Source organism: Pongo abelii, chromosome 12, assembly GCF_028885655.2.
Source record: "Pongo abelii isolate AG06213 chromosome 12, NHGRI_mPonAbe1-v2.0_pri, whole genome shotgun sequence".
Classification (NCBI taxonomy): Eukaryota; Metazoa; Chordata; class Mammalia; order Primates; family Hominidae; genus Pongo; species Pongo abelii.
The window spans coordinates 60,695,065-60,715,103 of record NC_071997.2 but is presented as its reverse complement, the minus strand read 5'-3'; the positions used below and the strand labels follow the sequence as shown (position 1 = coordinate 60,715,103).

General features: G+C 50.1%; 1 protein-coding gene across 16 annotated transcripts in view; it reads left to right on the top strand.

The window, feature by feature from the left end:
- The window catches only part of DYSF (dysferlin), a 251,913-nt gene that overhangs the window by 223,081 nt on the left and 8,793 nt on the right, over nucleotides 1-20,039 (top strand). For all 16 annotated transcript variants that reach the window (XM_024242004.2, XM_024242000.2, XM_024242002.2 and 13 more), the window contains 9 exons: nucleotides 815-970; nucleotides 2,502-2,593; nucleotides 6,326-6,496; nucleotides 7,218-7,360; nucleotides 9,439-9,578; nucleotides 10,818-10,906; nucleotides 11,172-11,267; nucleotides 11,665-11,806; nucleotides 16,259-16,358. In XM_024242004.2, coding sequence (XP_024097772.1) covers nucleotides 815-970; nucleotides 2,502-2,593; nucleotides 6,326-6,496; nucleotides 7,218-7,360; nucleotides 9,439-9,578; nucleotides 10,818-10,906; nucleotides 11,172-11,267; nucleotides 11,665-11,806; nucleotides 16,259-16,358 — 1,129 coding nt within the window. The remainder of the gene's footprint in view (nucleotides 1-814; nucleotides 971-2,501; nucleotides 2,594-6,325; nucleotides 6,497-7,217; nucleotides 7,361-9,438; nucleotides 9,579-10,817; nucleotides 10,907-11,171; nucleotides 11,268-11,664; nucleotides 11,807-16,258; nucleotides 16,359-20,039) is intronic.

Below are 20,039 nucleotides of genomic sequence, written 5' to 3'. Positions count from 1 at the left end.
ACTTTTAACAGCACCCAAATCAACTTTTGAATGCTTTGCTGCTTAGAAATTTCTTCTGCCAGATACCCTGAATCATACCTCTCCAGTTCAAAGTTCCACAAATTTCTAGGGCAGAGGCAAAATGCCACCAGTCTCTTTGCTAAAACATAACAAGAGTCACCTTTGCTCCAGTTCCCAACAAGTTCCCCATCTCTATCTGAGACCAACTCAGCCTGGATTTTATTGTCCATATTGCTATCAGCATCTTGGGCAAAGCCATTCAACAAGTCTCTAGGAAGTTCCATAGTTTTCCGCATTTTCCCATCTTCTTCTGAGCCCTCCGAACTGTTCCAACCTCTGCCTGTTAGCCAGTTCCAAAGTCGCTTCCACATTTTTGGGTATCTTTTCAGCAACACCCCGTTCCTGGTACCAATTTACTGTATTAGTCTGTTTTCAAACTGCTGATGAAGACATACCCAAGACTGGGAAGAAAAAGTAGTTTAATTAAACTTACAGTTCCACGTGGCTGGCAAGGCCTCAGAATCATGACAGGAGGTGAAAGGCAGCTCTTACACGGTGGTGGCAAGAGAAAATGAGGAGGAAGCAAAAGCAGAAACACCTGATAAACCCATCAGATCTCATGATACTTATTTACTATCATGAGAATAGCACGAGAAAGACTGGCCCCCATGATTCAATTATCTCCTCCTGGGTCCCTCCCACAACATGTGGGAATTCTGGGAGATACAATTCAAGTTGAGATTTGGGTGGGGACACAGCCAAACCATATCAACAATGATGATAAAAATGAAAATTAACCCTTCCTTCTTTTCAGGGCCTCTTCAAAATTTATCCCCTTCCAGAAGACCCAGCCATCCCCATGCCCCCAAGACAGTTCCACCAGCTGGCCGCCCAGGGACCCCAGGAGTGCTTGGTCCGTATCTACATTGTCCGAGCATTTGGCCTGCAGCCCAAGGACCCCAATGGGAAGGTAACTTTCCTAGAGCCCTCACCTCCCCCAGAGTAGCAGGCTCAGGTACAAGTGGCCTATAGAACCTGGACACAAACTCTGCCTCAGGGAGTTCATAGTAGGTTGGGAAACAGACAAACACACAAAACCGAGAGGTGCCTGGATGGAGTTGTGTTAAGGACCAAGTGCTCTAGAAGGTCAGGGAAGGCCAACGTCAGTACAGGACTTTGGGAAAATGGGGAAGGCTTCCTGGAAGGAATAGGACTCTTAGGATAGATGAGATTTTGATAGGCTGGGAGGGAGAAGAAAATAGTGTTTTAAGAGGGGCCAAAAGCATAGGCAAAGGTTTGAAAGAAAATTGCTTAATGTGTGTCTAGAACAAGAATAAAGCAGAAAGATAAGTAAGGCTGAAGGTATAGGTTGGGACTCTCAATGGTGAATCGGGAGGAGTGATGGGGGAGAGGAGCAGGGTTAGTGACTGCTATGCCTAGTCATGGCAGAGTCCCAGGTAAAAGGGAATGCTGGTAAAACTCACCCGGTCTTTATTTAAAATTTTGATATTTTGTTCATCATGGACTATTGACACTGATTTTAATTTTTTAAATATTTCATTAAAATACTGTTTATCTTAATAACTATTTTGGCCCTTCCTTACATTTTGTGCCCAAGATAAGTGCCTGAGCTGTCTCTCCCTAGTCATTGCCTGAGATGGAGAGGGGAGATTTGAAGGAGGAAAGGAGTCTGGAGTTATGGGGAGATGACAGAGGTGGGAGGCAGAGTAATGTTGGGAAGAGAAAGAAAGAGGAAAGAAGAGAGGCAGGGGTGGGGCCTGATTTGCCTTTACAGGCATGAGGCTAGGGTCCCCTCTTGTCTCCTGAGGCAGGTTTAGGCCCAGCATGTGTCCTTCAGGTGGTGGGTGGAGGCTTGGTATCCCACCCTATAGCCTCACCTTTCAAGGGGCAGAATGGAGCAGTTCTCAGCCTAGGCACCACTGACGGCCTCCAAGGTGTGGTCATGGCCGGTGGGTTGGTTTATATGCTTAAAGCCTTCCTGATGTCAGACTAACCCTGGGCTCTCTGTAGCCCCAGCTGCTGGGCCACTGGCTGAGGGGTGCTGCTGCTTCCAGGAAGCATGGGGGGAGACCTCCCTGGGCTAGCCTAGGCTGACATAGGCTGACCGCCCCTCTCCGTTTCCATATGCTTAAGCAGAGGTCACAGAGAGGATCCCAGCCTGGCCTCGTCATGTGTGTAATGCAGACTGTTGTGTTTCTGATAAGGGACTGGCCTCTCCCAATGGAGCAGTAGATTGGGAGTGTGAGGGACTCAGGTGCCCCATTCCCACGGCTGGAGCCAAGACCAGAAGCCCATGTCAGGTGCCAAGTGGAGTGGTGTGGTGTGGTGTGTGGGAGGGGGCCCTGTCCTGGCAGGACACAGCCCACATTTCGACTTCCTGATGGCTGCTCTCTCATCCCATCCAGAGGCAAGGCACTCACGAAGCCTCAAAGACAAGTTGGGAAAGTGTTTTCACAGAAGTGTTTTGTCTCCTCCTCCAGTGTGATCCTTACATCAAGATCTCCATAGGGAAGAAATCAGTGAGTGACCAGGATAACTACATCCCCTGCACGCTGGAGCCTGTATTTGGAAAGTAAATTGGGGCATCTTGGGTCTTGGGGTGGAGGAGCCAGACAGGATAACCCACAGTCTAGTGGGGGAGATGTGAATGGCACTGTGAAGTCCGTATCTCTTGGAGCAAAACTGTATTCCTTAAATCTTGCATGTCTATGGGGGCATAGCATCAGTTAGCCCTTCCTTAGCTGCTAAAGGCTTGATCCCAACAGAAGCTCCTAGTTAAACGCTAAACAATTACCTCTAAGATCAGAAATCTACATAGCTTGAGCTCAGGAGTTTGAGACCAGTCTGGGCAACATAGCAAGACCCCATCTCTACAAAAAATAAAAAACTTAGCCAGGCATGGTAGTGCATGCCTGTGGTTCCAGATACTTGGGAGGCTGAGGTGGGAGGATCTCTTGAGCCTAGGAGTTTGAGCTTACAGTGATCTGTGATCAAACTACTGCACTCCAGCCTGGGTGACACAGCAAAACCCTGTCTCGAAAAAAAAAAAAAAAAAAAAGAAAGAAAGAAAAAGTAGAAATCTGTATGTAAGCTCAGAAGATGCATTTGCTAATTCTTTTTTTTTTTTAAGACAAACTTTTACTTTGGAATAATTTTAGATTTACTAAACAGTTACAGAGATAGTGCATAATTTCCACTTACTCAATTTCCCCCACTGGTAACCCGTTACTTGATTTCCCCCACTGGTAACATCTTACCTAACTATGGGACATTTGTCAAAATGAAGAAATCCTCATTGGTGCATTACGATTAACCAAACTAGACTTTTTTTAAAGGATTTCGTCAGTTTTCCCACTAATGTCCTCTCACTAATGTCTCAGGATCCAATCTGTTATATGACATTGCATTTAGTAATTAATTCTCTGTAAGTGTCCCACATGTGTCTGTAGCAAGAGCTAGAGGAAGAATGTAGACCCAAGATAGTAAAATGATTCCTGAAATCTAAGAACAAGGAAAGGAAGAATCAATGCCCATTGCATGGGAGTAATTCCTAGGCATCCTGAATTGCTGTTTGGATGTGAGCTTGTTTAGGCCAGAGAGGGGAGGATGCAGAGGGAGGGTGGCAGCTATTTCTCTCGCACCTGCAGAAGACACCTACTGTTCTGATGTCATCAAGTCACATATTGCAGTTATAAACCGGGGTCTGTTGAGTTAGTTGTGGTCACTCACCCTACAGTGAGGACCCAGTCTCCTTGGAGAAATGCAGCTTTTGAAGATGAACCAGCCCTGGCCAGTGATGAGCCCCCACCAAGCAGGGATTGGAGGGAAGTGGTAGGTGGGAGAGAGGAACTCTGTATGAGTTCCAGGGGCTGGCGAGCTCCAGGGGCTGGCGCAGGGCCTCAGGCTAATGCTGATGGGGCAGTGGGCAGGGCCTTTTCCACAGTGGGTGGGGGCGTGTCAGGGCTCAGGGGAGATAGGGGAGCCAGTGCAGGAACACACCCCTCCCATGCCTGTTTCCCCATCTCCCCCCAATCCTGAGCAAGCTGGTCTGCCTGGTGCTTCAAGCCTTCTTTAGATCACAACAGAAACCCTTCCATTCTATAACCCATGTGTCAGACAAACACAACACATGAGGTGGTTTTTGTCAGCATGTATTCCATGGCGTTACCTTCTCCTTTCCCCTGAGGAAACTGACAGGCAGGTGACTTTTCTGCTCACATTGAGCTCAGCCACTTTAACTCACAAACCCAGTCTCAGGCCATAACCCAGTGCCCATTTGTATGGAATCCCGAGCTCCCTGATGCCTCTAGGGGAGTGTGTCCCCTTTTTGGATGCAGCTGTGTGTGTATGTGTGTGTATGTATGTGTGTGTGTGTGTGTGTATATGTGCACATATGTACGTGCGTGTGTATGTATTTGTGTGTGTGTGTATGTGTATGTGTGTCTGTGTTCGTGTGTCTGTGTATGTGTGTGGTGTGTGTATGTATTTGTGTGTGTGTATGTGTATGTGTGTCTGTGTTCGTGTGTCTGTGTATGTGTGTGGTGTGTGTATATATGTGTGCATGTGTATTTGTGTGTATATATGTGTGTAGGTGTATATGTGTCTGTGTGTGTGTGTCTATGTGTGTCTGTGTGTCCATGTGTGTGGCATGATTGTATTTTGTGTGTATGTGTCTCTGTGTCCATGTGTCTGTGTATGTGTGTGGTGTGTGTATATGTATGTGTGTTGTATGTGGGTGTATTGTATTTGTATATGTGTGCATGTATGTGCATGTGTATTTGTGTGTGTGTGTATATGTGTGTTTGTGTCTGTGTGTCTATGTGTGTGGTGTGTGTATATGTGCATTTGTGTGTATGTGTGTGTAGGTGTGTGTATGTGTGTGTGTCTGTGTCCATGTATGTGTGTGTGTATGTGAGTACGTATGTGTGTCTGTGTGTGTATATGTGTGCACATATGTGTATGTGTGTGTCTATGTGCGTATTTGTGTGTGTGTGTGTGTCTGTGTCCATGTGTCTGCATATGTGTGTGGTGTGTGTATATGTGTGTATGTTTACGTGTATGTGTGTGTGTGTGTGTGTGTGTGTGCACATGGTGTAGGGAAGGAGGGGCCCTGCCTTCCTCCCTTCCTGGTCCAGTGTTTCTCCCTTCCTGCTCTAGCTGGTGTCTGAGGTTCTGACTCCTGCAGTGTCTGGGCTGGGGAGAGGGCCCATCTCATGTACCCACCACCGCTGTCATCCGGGTACTCTCTGGACCACAGATGTTGAAAGCCGACTTATTTTCCTGTGGGTGGTTTCCAGAGTTTCTCAGAGAGCCCCCCGTGAGCCCTTCCACTGCACTTTCTGGGATATGGCAGATGCTGCGTCCCTTTAGCTGCTGTCCCCAGCCCCTGGTTCTCAGATGGTCCACTTCACAATCTCTCGCTGCTGCAACCCTCTGGGGGTCTCACAGGGCAGGATTCAGAGCAGTTCCAGTCTGGCCTCATGGTGGTCTCTTCTCCTCCCAGGAAGTCCTTGCGTTCCTTGCCCAGGCATGGGGCAGAATGCAGCTCCTCCCAAATGTGGCCCCTGCCCTCCTTCTCCATGCCACAAGTTGCTTAAGTTTCCCTGAGCATGCACCAGGTGCCAGGCTTGAGTCTCCCACCTGCAGGGAGCTCATTTTAGGGGGAGAAGGGAGAATACCTCTCCCTTTGATACCCATGGTAGATGGAGGTCTCACATACAGCAAGAGCTCTCGCCAAAGAAATCTTTTCACAAATTCTCCCTCCATCCCATCCCAGAAGTGGGTGTGAAGAGTCCACAAAGCAGGTCCCAGGCCTGGAGTTTCCAGTCATCGGTAAATTCCAAAGCTCTGGCCCCTTGCTCTGGAGTACCAGTCGTCGGTAAATTGGAGTCCCCCAATTTACCGGTAGTCCTCCCTGGACTGGAGGTACCAGTTGTCGGTAAATTCCAAAGCTCTGGCCCCTGGCTCTGAAGTTTCACATCTCTTGGATCTGTTGTCTCCTGGTGTCGTGACCAAAGCTTCAGTTTTAATGTGCATTTCCAATTCATTCTTTCGGTCTGTGGTCCATCAGGCAGGCACTTGCCTTATGCCCAGCACAGTTTATTTGGGAAAGTCCTGTCCTCCCTCCCCCTACACACACGCACTCAGGCCCAGTACAGCAGTGCTGTGGGTGGTTGGGCCTGTAAGAGCTGTAGGGGGCCCAAGGAAGGAAGACTCCCTGGGGTAGTTTCGAGCTCTTGTCCTGCCCTGCCTGTCCCTTGGGTGCCCCGTGTTGGCTGACATCGGGAATCTGCCCCTCCTGCAGGATGTTCGAGCTGACCTGCACTCTGCCTCTGGAGAAGGACCTAAAGATCACTCTCTATGACTATGACCTCCTCTCCAAGGACGAAAAGATCGGTGAGACGGTCATCGACCTGGAGAACAGGCTGCTGTCCAAGTTTGGGGCTCGCTGTGGACTCCCACAGACCTACTGTGTGTACGTGGATGGGGGCTGGCTGGCTGGTTCTCTGACAACACACTTCCCCGTCTTCTCTGACAGCATACCACCACTGAGCACTTACTGTGCGTCAGCCCTGGGCTTAGCACTTCCTAGGCTTTCTCTCATTGAGTCCAATGGGAGTCCTATCCCCACTCCACAGATGAAGAAACTGAGGCCCAGAGATGTTATTGCTTGTAAGTGGTGGAATTAGGATTTGAACCAAGAACCTGGCTCATCACATTGTTATAATCCAGTTATCTGTAATGCACATAGAAGGCCTAGAGAGGGCTAGGTACCTGGAAAGGGAGAGAGGGAAGGAAGGCAGGAAAGAAGCAGGGGAAACAGATGGGAGGACATGTGTGCTGCAAATGGGCCCGAAGGGGAATTTTGTGACGGTTTATGTCAGGGAAATGCATGTGAGGACTGCACCCCTCTTCCCACCATCTCGAATCTTCTCTGGGTCTGATTCTCTAACTCTGGAAATTGAAAACATTTAAGTTGCAATTCCATACTTAAACGAGTCCTTTTCTCTCTGAGCCTCCATTTCTCTATCTGTAAAACGGGAATGCCCAGTCATGGTGAGCATCAGATGGGACACCCACTGTAAAAGCAAGGGGTGGGCAATGCTGTGCATGGGGGTACACTAGTCCCTGCATGCCCCTCTGCCCTCATGAGTGTCCTTGAAGCATCTCATCTATGTCTTGTGCTTGCTCCTCAGCTCTGGACCGAACCAGTGGCGGGACCAGCTCCGCCCCTCCCAGCTCCTCCACCTCTTCTGCCAGCAGCATAGAGTCAAGGCACCTGTGTACCGGACAGACCGTGTAATGTTTCAGGATAAAGAATACTCCATTGAAGAGATAGGTGAGCTGCCACATGACCCCAAACCATGGTGGGCTCTCGCGGTATCCCTCCCTCTCTCATCAGACCCTCTGCTACCATAAAAGACCCAAATGGACATAACCCACATCAGCAGGCTGTGGGCATGGGTCTCTCCAGGGCAGCACAGATGGGCTCCACTTGCACTTGGTACTTTGAGGACCAGTACTGACCTGTGATGCCACTGTGAAAATTAGAGGTCAGGGCACGGCCAGGGTCAGCGTGCAGTCCAAGGCCAGGTTGGGGCCCATCTGAGGGCAAGATCAGAGGTGAGTCTGAAGCCAGTGTCAGGGTCAGAGTTAGGCTCAGTCTCTTTCTGGCATCGGCTGGTCTGACTCTGGTTGAAGTTTGGGGTACAGTCCACTTCTCAGAAACAGTTTTCTACTTGAATTGCACTAGCCTGGCAGCTTGACCCTGATGGTACCTTCCAAGCTCCCCACTCACAGCCCATGCATCTAAAGGATCCCAAGGCAGGCAGGCCTTGTAGTGCCCCCACTCTGCCCTGGGTCCTGCCCAGCACTCCTGGCCGAGAATCCCGCCACATGCTCTCCGTGTGTCTGAGATGCCCGCAGGCCTGCATCACCCACTCAGAGCAGCTCAGACTCCCCAGAGGTGTTTACAGGCCCAGCTGGCCCCTCGCCTCCTGGTTGCTTCAGAGATGTTTGATGTCAGAGCTGGTGCCAAGGTTATAAAAGGGAAATGATGGCTTTGATGCCCCCATCCCCCACCCCCTCCTCCTTCTCACTCTGTTTTCCTGACTCTCCCAGGTCATGGCTGAGCCAGGCTCGGCCATAAGGCGCCCCCCGCCCCACCCCCCTTCATTCCCTTTTCCCATAGAATGTGCATCTGTTTTCGGGGGAGTCTCATTTCCTTCTACCAGTCTGTGAGCAACTTTAGCACAGGGCCATGGCTCATGGTCATAAAGTCATAGGAAACAAAAGCCAGAAAGCTAGAAATGGTAAGGTCCAACATCTGCCTGCTTTTACAGATGAGGCTGGTAAGACCAAGAGTGGTGAACGACCTGCCCGGCGTCACCCAACCAGCTAGGGGCAGAGCCAGGTTCCTGGCCCTGTGTGCCTTCTGAGGTGCATGCCTCTTCCTTTGAGGCCCCTACTGAAATGGGCAGGGCAGGTCTGATGGGTGAACACATGTGTGTGTACATATAGGTGTGCATGAGCTCACCTGGGTACATGTACTGATGTGTGTGTCCACCATCAGCTCCCCAAGCCAAGGCCTTTGACATAGTGGGCTCCAAGTTCATGTTGTCGGATGGTTGGCCAGGCTTCTCTGGGTCAGGAATACCCCATGTCTTCTCCCCACCTGTAGCGCCAGTTTTTGACCCATCCCCTAGCAGGGAGGAGCTGTACCTGGGACACACCTGGGGGCAGGAAGGGATGTTCATGCCTAGTCACGTACCTTTCCTAAGTGAGCGTGTGATCTCAGCTGCCCTGCTGCTAGTTGTGTGGCTTCTCTGTGCCTCAAATTTCTCTTCTATAAAATGGGGATAATAACAGCACTCAGCTTCTAGGATCCTCATGAAGATTAAATATGTTAATAACTTGAAGAATAGTGCCTGGCACGTGGTTCCTGCTCTAGAAGTGTTTGCTGTTATTGCTATTATTTTAGCTACTGCTACTAATAGAACAACTTACATGAACGAGAGCATAATACTAACAGCACTAAGATGCCAGATCTAGGGATAAATGTTGCTGAGGCTTTGAGTTGGGAGCAGTCAGGGAGGGCTTCCTGGAAGAAGTGAGCTTTGGAGACAGGAGGATTTGTATGGTGGAAAATAGGAAGAAAAACTATAGAACAGGCTTGGTAGAAATGATGGCAATGGGGAATCTGGATTTTAAGCCTGGAGCTAGTGGACAGCGAGATTTCCCCTATTGAAAGTGAGACATGAGGACCAGAACAAGTGCATCTGTGCTGGGGGTGAGGCTGCGGGGGTTAGGTGCTTCTTATGACTCTTAGGCAGCCCTGCTCAGCCTGTTCACTGGGCAGCCCCATTATCTCTCGCTTCTCCAGCTCCTGCAACCTTTTTTGTCTTCTCTCTGGGGCAGAAGCTGGCAGGATCCCAAACCCACACCTGGGCCCAGTGGAGGAGCGTCTCGCTCTGCATGTGCTTCAGCAGCAGGACCTGGTCCCGGAGCACGTGGAGTCACGGCCTCTTTACAGCCCCCTGCAGCCAGACATCGAGCAGGTAGGACCTTGACCCTTGGGTCCCAGAGTCCTCGAACTCCAGATAGCCCCAACCCCAGGGACAACGTGGATATCCCAGAGGAGCCAGTGGGTCCCTTGAGATTTGGTCAATCCCTCCTTGACCCATTTCTTCACAGTCCGAGTGCGCCCATCGTTGGCCTGGGAGGGGATCTTTAGGTCCTGGCTTCCCCTGGCTGCCTCCATCCCTCAGGGCCTGCGAAACGAGGCTGAGCTTCTCCCTTCACCCCTGTAGGCCTGGCCTCCGACCTCTCCTTGTCATCCTGAAGCCTTTCTGTTTCAGCCTGACTTCAGGTTGGATTCTCCCATCCAACCACTATCTATCTGTCAGTGACTCAGTCTCAGATGCCCGGCCCTGTGCTGGGCTGCTGTGGGGTATGCAGCCAGGGTGGCCCTGGCATCCTATGACCAAATGACAAAGCCACCCACAGAGAGCAGTCCTCAGTGGGAGGGGAATCCTCCCACACTGAAGGGCGGAGACCACAGAGACGGCAGCCTTGGGATGGCGACAGGGAGGGCTTCCTGGAAGAGGTGAGCTCAGAGCTGGGTTTTGGAAGAGGAGAAGGGGAGACAAGGTTATAGGCAAAGAGAAAGGCCAAAGTGAGCCATGAGGATGCCTTTGTGAATGCCAGAGGACATTACCTCTGTTGTTTGGAACTGAGCTCTTTCTCCACCTAGGTGGTTTGGCTACCGGCCTCCCCAAAGTGGCGCAACGGGTGTGGAAACTTCAGCTCTTTCAATTTCTAGTTCTGTGACCCTGCAGAAGTGACTTAATCGAATTACTTCAATCCCTGCTCCTTCTGCTCTAAGATGAGACAAATTCACACCTCGCTTGCAGAGAGGGAGGAGGATAAGGGGTGGGCAGGGAGAGCAATGTCCTGCCGTGGAAGCCTTCTGAGCCCTCCATAACTGAACGGTGCTCTCTGACACGCCACGACCGTGCACATGCCATTCCCCTGGCTGACAAGACTCAGCTCAGCCACCACCATCTCTGAGAAGCCCACCCTGACCCTTGACCCCCAGGCACAGGCCCAAGTCAGAGGGCTGTGGGGCAGTGGTCACCTCTGCAGACCCTGTAGTCCCCTGTTTAGGGCAGTGAGGCTTTCTCTGGAAGGGCCTGGGTTTCTCTGTTCTGTGTGCTTGGCATCTGGCCCAGAGCAGGTGCTTGGTAACAGTTGGTTAAATGAGAAGGGTGGGGAGAGAATGGACCCTGTCTCCACAGGGGAAGCTGCAGATGTGGGTCGACCTGTTTCCGAAGGCCCTGGGACGGCCTGGACCTCCCTTCAACATCACCCCACGGAGAGCCAGAAGGTGACTTGCCCAGCCACAGGCTCTGAGCTGGGCTGAGGGGTGGGGGCATTGCAGCCTGCTGTGGGTGGGACTAGGTGGTTGCTCTTTTCTGCCGGGCTTCAGGCTATTCGGGCCGTGGAATACAGTTCTCATTTGGGCCTGGGCCAGTGTCCAGCCAGGCAGACATCGAGTCCTCTTGGACCAGTCTGCCTCTTGGCTTCTTGGCCAAGGCCTTCCCATCCTTTGGTAGGAAATCTAGGTGGATTAGAGTCATACCTTTCCCCAGGTTTTTCCTGCGTTGTATTATCTGGAATACCAGAGATGTGATCCTGGATGACCTGAGCCTCATGGGGGAGAAGATGAGCGACATTTATGTGAAAGGGTAGGGAGCCAGCGTCCTCTTGCCTGTCCAGCTTGCCACAGCTCCTGTGCTCCCTCTGGGTTGTGCCCAGCACGGGGGGCTCTGGCTCAGGGAAGGGGAGAACAAACAAGCTTCCAAGGAGGGCTCTTGGGGGTGGTCCCTGCCTTTGGGGAAATCATTCTCCCACCAGATTTCTTTTTCTGCACTGAACTTTGGGTTGAACTTACAAGTTTAGTGGCTGGGAAGTTAGAATGTTTTCAAATTTATGGCACATTTTGTACATCATGCCGATTTCCTGGGAATTCTTTTTGCAATAAGCTCATTTACCTTCTTAATTCCTTGTCTGCCTAAGTTGACGATGTATATATTGTATAGGAAATCTTAATGAGAACCATTCTCTAAAAACATGTATGTCTAGTTGGATGATTGGCTTTGAAGAACACAAGCAAAAGACAGACGTGCATTATCGTTCCCTGGGAGGTGAAGGCAACTTCAACTGGAGGTTCATTTTCCCCTTCGACTACCTGCCGGCTGAGCAAGTCTGTATCATTGCCAAGAAGGTCAGTGTCCTTCCCATTCCCTGTGGTGCCAGCACCAGGGCTTCTAAAGTTAGCCTGACCTGACCACCAAGTCCCTGCCCGGCAACTGTCACAATCTCACTGCTGCCCCACCATGTTGGAGCTACCACTGCCGTCTCCACATGGCCACCACCTTCACTGTCCCAGCACTGCCAGTGTCACCACCACTGCTGTCTCAGCATTGTGTGATGGCCTCTGTCCCATCACAGCCAGCGTCACCGTGGCTGCTGTTCCATCACTACTGGTGTTATCACGACTGTTGCCTCCTCACTGCCAAATGTCACCACCACTGTTCTGTCATTCATGGCACTATCACGGTCCCACCCCTGCTCTCATTACTGCCAAAGCCACCTCCACCATCTCTGCATCCACCCCTTTTCCACTCTCTTCCACCATCTTTCCCATCCCCAGCCCTGCCGCCACCCCACGGCCACCTCATGATCACACAGTGCCATATCCATCATTTGCAGCTAAATCCAGATCCCAAAGTCACTGCCTCCCTCCCTACCTCAGGCAAGTTAAGCAGCAGGAAGGATCATGGGGTCTGAGTGGGTAGAGTAGGGACACCCAGCATGGCCTTCAAAGGGGCAGTGGGGCAGACCCCGTGGGGGAACTTCCCAAGAAGGCCAGTCTGGCCTATAGATCGTGGTGTCCACAGGACTGGGAGTTGCTTAGCTAAGTCTTTCTCATATCCCATTTTCCACATCTGTGCCTGTGGTCACCGTCCAAGCTAGGTCACAGTCCAAGTGTGCCTGCGAGGCCCACAGCCGTCGCCCTCCTCTCTCCACTCCCACCTCTCACTATGGGCCAAAGGCACCTAGGGAGACCTGGCTTCCATCAGCCAGAGGGGAGGGTGGATTTGGGGACCTTGGTCTCTGTGTCTCAGCATCTGCTAGTTTAGGTCTCATCTGGGGCATCAACTTTTTACCCCTGAACTAGGCAGAACTTGAGGGCAGCCGGCCTCTTCCTGGTGGGACCAGGCCTGCCCTCAGAGAGCACAGAATGGGTGCTGAGGGCAGTGGAGACTTCAGGGCTATGCTGGTTGGAGGCAGAGGGGTCTCTGCTGTAGCTTCTGGCCATCCTTGTCCCACCTGGTATTAAGTTCCACCCTGAGGTGCTCTCCAACTCAAGGGGGTAAATGCCTCTCTGGCATCTAGGTTCTGCTGGCCCGATTTCCTTCTAGAGGTGGATCAAGGCTTTAAGCCTCAAAGCTCCTATGACTCCTTGTCTCCTGAAAAGAAGGGGATATATGATGCATTCCAGTGTCTGAATTTTCTTAATTCTCTTCATTACATCCCCTCTGCATGGCCCTTCCCAGCCTAACATGCAGGATCATCTGCATGTTAGAGAAAGCAAAATGTTCCGCAGAACATTCTGAAACCATGAAACAAAAGAAAACATGGATTCAACAGGGTTAAGCGGATCCCTTTACCGAGCCATTGCTGTGGAGTGACTGGCAGAAAGCAGAATTGAGCAATAGGGTTCTGGGAGGTCAAGGAAAGCATGGGCCGTTTGCAGGGTGAGCCTCGTTTGCTGCTGTTCAGTGTGCTTCCCTGTCATGAGCCTGTTTCCATCAGAAAGCCAAGGTTGCATCTGCCCCAAGACACAGCACTGCCCCGGCCAGTTCTGCTGTGGACAGAGGGAGAGGGGGCCTGGGAGTGGAGAGGGAGGGCTGTGCCCCCCGTGGCACCCCCAGGGCTCACCTACAAGGGCTGGAGACTGAGACTGAGAGGAGTGGGAGGTGGGACAGCCCCTTCCTCACGACAGGTGGCGATGTGGATAAGGAGTGGCTGTTTTGTCTCTGAAGTAAGAGGAGAGATGATCTGGTACTGGGGCAGGTGACTTGAGACCAGTGGAAAAGGCTGGAAAGAGCTGCTATGACTGATAGTGGGGAAGGGACACAGAGAGATGGGGAGGGAATGTGACTGGCAGCACAGAGAGGGTTACCCGGCAGTTCTGGGGACCCAGTTGTGGTTGCTGATGAAGAATTTGGGGTGGCTCCATTCTGGCAATGATGTGGTTTTGTCTCTGCATCATAGGGCCTGGTCAGGAGGAAGGAAGAAGGGGAGAGTGGGGCCAACCCGTGGGCGAGTTCCAGAGGAAGACAGGGGCTGAGGATATGGAAGGGACTGCCTGATGGCCAAGAGGGTCTGGGTGAGACTTGGGAGAATGAGAAGCCCACGGGGGAGCAGAGATGGAGAGGAGGAAGAGAAGTCAGGGAGTGGAAGGAGAGGCTCACCGGGAGGGAAGGCCAGAGGGGAAGGGACGTTCTCTGTGATGCCAGACTCTGGGAAGAAGGTGGCTGGAAGGAGGGACGGAGAAGGTCAGAAGAGGGGGCTGAGAAACAGAAACAGAGGCCACGTGGCTCTGAAGTCAACCAGAAGTGGGAGACAGAAACTGGCTTGGCCGAAGGCGGAGACAGAAACTGGCTTGGCTGAAGGCAGAGCCAGAGGGTCCCTCTTGGAGTGAAGGGACCCTGGGAGGCAGGCGGAGCCGTGGCCACAGTGGGGCACCAGTTAGCTGGGCTGGGCTGAAGGATCGAGTCTGGAGTGGGTTCGTGCAGGGGCACTGCACAGCCTCTGGGCTCCCTGGGCCTGCCACAGAGCCAGCCCTCTGCCGTGGGGTTCAGGGCCTCTGGCGGGCAGGCCCTCCAGGGACCCCATTAACCAGACGAGACTGTCGTAAAGTACAAGGTCTCCTTTCATCCGGCGGCTTTGAACCACCACTGGTTGCTCCGGCCCGGCTCCCCACCTGGAGCCCAGCACACCCACTGGGGCCTGCCTGCGCGTCAGGCACCCACCCTGCAAATAAACAGCTAGTAAAAGCGCCCAGGCCAGGAGCATAATGAGCGCCTGGGACCTGGGGGGGTTCATTCCCCAGGCTGGAGCCCCAGCCCAGCTGCTCCCACCAGGGGCCGTTTGAACCTCTGGCTCATTACCGAGCCCATAAACCAAGCCGGCCAGAGGAATGGAGGCTGCTGGCGGGCCATGCAGGCGGGCCTGCGGAGCTGGCCATAAAAGCTCGCCAGAGGAGGGAGGCACCTGCAGAAGGGTTGGGGCCCGGAAAAGGGGGGAGGCACCAGACAGAGGGCTGGAGGCGAGGGGCCAGCTGGAGACCTGAGCCCCTTCCCCAACCCGGGCAGCAGTCCAGGCCGTGGCTGGGTGCTTTGCACGGGGACTAGTTCTCACGGGGCAGGGGTCGTGGTCTTCGGTTCGGGAGCTCACTGGGATTTCCATGGCCAACCTCTGAGGCTGGGGTGACCACACAGCAGGCCCTGGCTGGACAGCAAGGGTGGGTTTACCAGGCATTCGGTGGAGCTTTTCCCCTGCAGAGTTGGGTCCAGGCCCCTGCTCTGACTCGGCACTCAGGACTTGGCACCCACCATCTGCAGGATGGTCACACTGTTTCCTGTCCTTGCCACTCACCCAGGGGAGAGTTATAGTGAGAAAACAGAGAACAAGACTGTGCTGGAAAGCCCTAGTGACAGTGCTGTGGGTTGAGTGTGGCTGGACTGAGGGCTGCTCCCCGGCCTCCGCATGTGCAGTCCCACACCGCTCAGTTGCTCCATGAAGCCTCAGTGGGAGGAAGCCCAAGATGACTGTGTTCCAGGCGAGCTGGTCTGAGGGAGGCGGGGTGGGGAGAGAAGGGCCCCTCCTCTCCTTTCAGCAGGAGACGGAACTTCCCAGAACTTCAGGCTTTGGCTTTGCCCTGGGTCAAGCTCTTGGAGTGAAGTTGGGTGGGGTGGAGAGGGAGGAGCTGGGGTCTAGATTCCAGTGCCAGCTCCTTACAGCGGCATGCTGGGAGATCCTTCTATGACAGCCAGGGTAGGGTGGGGTCCCTCAGGGTCTCAGTTACCCCACCCTGACCCTGAGGTGCCAGGTACAGAGCAGGGTTTAAGGTAGAGAGCAGGACTCTGGAACCCAGCTGCCAGGGTTTGAATCCAGCTTGCCACTTCCTAGCTGTGTGGTCTTGGATAAATTACTTGCTTTGGTCTCCTCCATTGTAAAGATAGTATCTCCTTTATAGGTGGTTGGAAGGATAAATGAGTTCATAGCAGTAGAGGCCCAACACATAGGAAGCACGATATGAATGTTATTATTATTAGTGGTCAGACCTCAGGCACATTCCTTTAACGTCTCCAAGCCTCACCTTCATCATCTGTAAAATGGGAGTGATAACCTTGACTTACAGAGTTGGGAGGATTAATGGAGCCATCTTATGTGAACTGAGCCTGCATGGTGCCCTTTTGGGCCCTTGAACACTGCCTTCTGGGATCTGCCCTTCCCAGTCTTCCCACAGGACCTGGCTCTGTCAGGTCCCCTGGGGACGTCCTACTCCTCTGCCTCCTCCAGGCAGCCTTCCAGGCTGGAAGGGAACACTGCCTCTCTCTAACCTTGCTTCCTTGCATCCTTCTCTGTTCCTCCTCTGGGTCAGGATGCCTTCTGGAGGCTGGACAAGACTGAGAGCAAAATCCCAGCACGAGTGGTATTCCAGATCTGGGACAATGACAAGTTCTCCTTTGATGATTTTCTGGGTAAGCACCATTGCTAGAATCCCATTCTGCACATGGGGGCTGCCCCAGAACCCACACTGTGTGTTTATGCCACTGTTGGACCCTTGGGGAAGCCTAGCAGGAGGAGTGGTCCTGCTTTCTGCTTTCAGGGAGCTCAGGGTCATGTGTCCCCAGTGTTAAGTGGGGTGTATGACACACAGCAGTGTCAGAGTGATTGGTGGCCACTGAGGGTGGGCCTGTCAGTAGAGGTGGCACTGAACACTGGGCCATGTTGGATGATGGGACTCAGATATGTAAGTACGCGAGGGACGCAAGTGTGTGCTGCCTGTCGCCGGCTGTCTGGCCTCACCTTTGAGGCAGACTGAGCCCTGTGAGTGAGGGTCTCAAGTCAGTCTTCATCCTTGTGCCTGTGTGACCGACTGAGTGAACAAACCCAGGCTCCATCCCCATTACCCCCAGACAGGGTTCTAGTGGGAAGGGCTGTGATGAAATCTGGGATTGGGGAGCAGGGAGGCTGGGTTGAATGGAAGGTGGTGATGGTGGCCTTATAGGGTTAGGATATGGGGACAAGGAGGAAGACATTGTATGGGGCCAGCACGCTCATCTGTGAGAGCAGTGAGTTCCAGATAGCCCTGTCATGGCTATAAAGGTTAACTCTGGAAAATGTGGTCTATCCATACAATGGGATAGTATTCAGCCATGAAAGCAATGAAATACTGATACATACTACACTGTGGGTGAACCTGAAAACATGCCAGGTGAAAGAAGCCAGACACAAAAGGTCAAATATTATATGGCTTCATGTATATGAAATGTCCAAAATAGGCAAATCCATAGAGACAGAAAATAGGTTAGTGGTTGCTAGGGATTGGGGGAAGGGGGGATGGGGAGTGACTGTGATGGGTAAGAGGTTTCTTTTTGGGGTGATGGGAAGGTTCTGGAATTAGATGGTGGTGACGGTCGCACAACTCTGTGAATATACTCAAAGCCACTGATTTGTACACTTAAAGTGGTTAAAGTGGTGCATTTATGTGAGGTGGATTTTACCTTGATTAAAAAATAAAGCGAGCTTGTGAAAACGGCAGCCCAGGAAGTCAGGATCCCTGGTTTCTAGATCCATTCTGCCACTTGGGAGCAGGGTGGCCTGGAGCCCTCTTGGGGTAGCCCTTGATTGGAGAAGGTGAGTAGTTCTTAGCTGAGCCCTGGGGCCCCTGCAGGGGATATTCTGAGGCGCGGCTTCTTCTGGCAGTGGGGAGAAGGCTGCCTGTTCACTTGAGGTGTTCCCCCGCCCTGCACACCTGGCCTGGCCAAATGCACACAGAGAACTTTGTTATAAAAGCATCAGGTGTAAAAAGGGTGGCACCAAGTTTGACTTCTATTATTTTACTTATTATTTTGTACATAATTCCTGTAGAGGAATTAGAAAATGCAGGTAAGCAATGCCTCCTCCCCACCTTAATCTCACCACCCAATTTCCACTAACATTTTGGCAGTATTATTGTATTATATATTATTTGAGACTTAAACAAACATAAGTATTTTATATATGTATTTATATATACACATATACATGCATACATATATTCATATGTATATGAATGGATTTCTATTATACAGACTGTTTTATATCCTGATTTTTTGGTAAACCTAATATTCCAAGAACGTCCTTTCTGGTCAGTAGGTATCGATCTGCATTTATATCTCCATCATCACACTTAATGCCTGCCTATGTTTTGTCATAGAGATGGGCCTCGTTTTGATTAATCCTCTCTTGGTGGGTATTCAGATCATCTCCAGGTTCTCCAATATGAGTGAGACCCTCGGCGTATGCACATCTTTGGATCCTTAGTGCATATCTTTCCTTAACTCTAAGAAGTAGATGTGTCTTTGTAGATTTTAATGGTTTTTGAAACATTTTGTTCAGTTGCCCTCTAGAAAGGTTTTACTTGTTTATACTCTCACCTGTGCCCTGTTTGTACAAGGTGCCATTTTCCCTAAGCTTTTGCTACCACTATACATTAAAAAAAAATTGCCAATAAGATATTTCCTTTTTATTTGCATTTTTAAAATTGCGTTTAAGGTAGAACTTTAAAATATATTTATTATCCATACTGTGGAATTTTTTTCATGGTTTTGCAATGTTCATCTTTTATTATTGATTTTCAGAGCCTTTTATGTATTAAGAATACATTGCAAATAATCTCTCCCAATTTTTCTTATGCTTTAAAATTTTTATGGAGTCTTCTTTTCTTACAGATTTTATGAATTTATGGCATCAATCTTTCCTTTATGAAGTGAGGCTTTAGAAAATTAGTTTTTAAAAGAAAAACAAACCCCCGTATTTTTTACTGACTGAGTAAATCATGTTCAAAGTAAAGTTAAACAGACTCATCCTTTGTTTTAAAAAATAAAACCATTAACAAATACTAGCTTTTATATCCAGGAGATTTTTCTTTTCCACCTTCATAATTTGTTTTCTAATTACATAATTTATGTCTTTTGAATATTTATTACTTTTTAATTTTAAAGGTAATGGTTAAGCACCTATAAGCTCACCATCCAGATACCCTGTGTTCCCTTACAGTCTTTTATGTAGATCATGCTGAGATAATGTGTGTGCGTGTGTGTGTGTGTGTGTGTGTGGTTTAATATTCTGACATTTGCTTAATATATTGGCACCATATTTCAAATAGAAAATAAACATTCATTCATCTGCGCTGGAGGGATGGAGAAATATATGGGTGGGTGGAGCATAGATGAATGCCGATATACAGTTGAATAAGTGGACAGACAGGTGGAATAATAACCTGATTAATGGATAGATATAGTGCTTAACAAATGGTAGCTATATAGGAATGTGGATAGTTAGGTCAAAGCAGTTGCACAGATGGAAGGACGGATTGATAAATGGATGAGTGGAAAGAAAGAAAACTAGAAAAAGAGTTATATTTAATGTTCAGTTATAGTAACTATGCATTCTACACTGAAAAAAATTGAATCACCTTTGCATGGTGTTTGAGAATTTCTTTAATTTGGCTTCAGAAAATAATTTTTCTATTGATCTCTCGTAATCCCTTCAGCAACCTATGCTCCAATCCCATTGACTTTGTCAGGTTATGATTAGATTAGGTGAAACCACATGAAATTGCTGTTTAAATGGGTCAAAGATAGTTAAATACAAGAATTTTCATATGGTTCAGCCTAATAGCTGAAGGTATCCTGGGAGATGATAGATAAAAGGGATGATTAGATAAAACAATATAAAAAGATGGCTGCTTGGATAACTAGGTGGTAGATGAAAAAGACTGTTGGATGAACCACAGTGAGGTACCACTTCATGCCTACTAAGATAATAGTAATAATAATAGTAATAATAATAATAATAAACCAGAATATAACAAGTGTTTTGAGGATGTGGAGAAATTGCTGGTGTGCTGGGACATTGTTGGTTGAGGGTAAAATGATTCAGCTGCTGTGGAAAACTGTTTGGCAGTTCCTTGAAAAGCTGATCATAGAATTACTAATGAACCAAGAATCCTACTCTAGGTGTGTATGTACCCCAAAGAATTGAAAACAGGGACTCAGACATTTGTGTGCTAACGTTCACTGCAACATTATTCACAATATGAAGTTAAAAGATGGGAACAACTCAAGTGTCCATCAACAGATGAATGAATGAACAAAGTGTGGTACAGGTTAAAT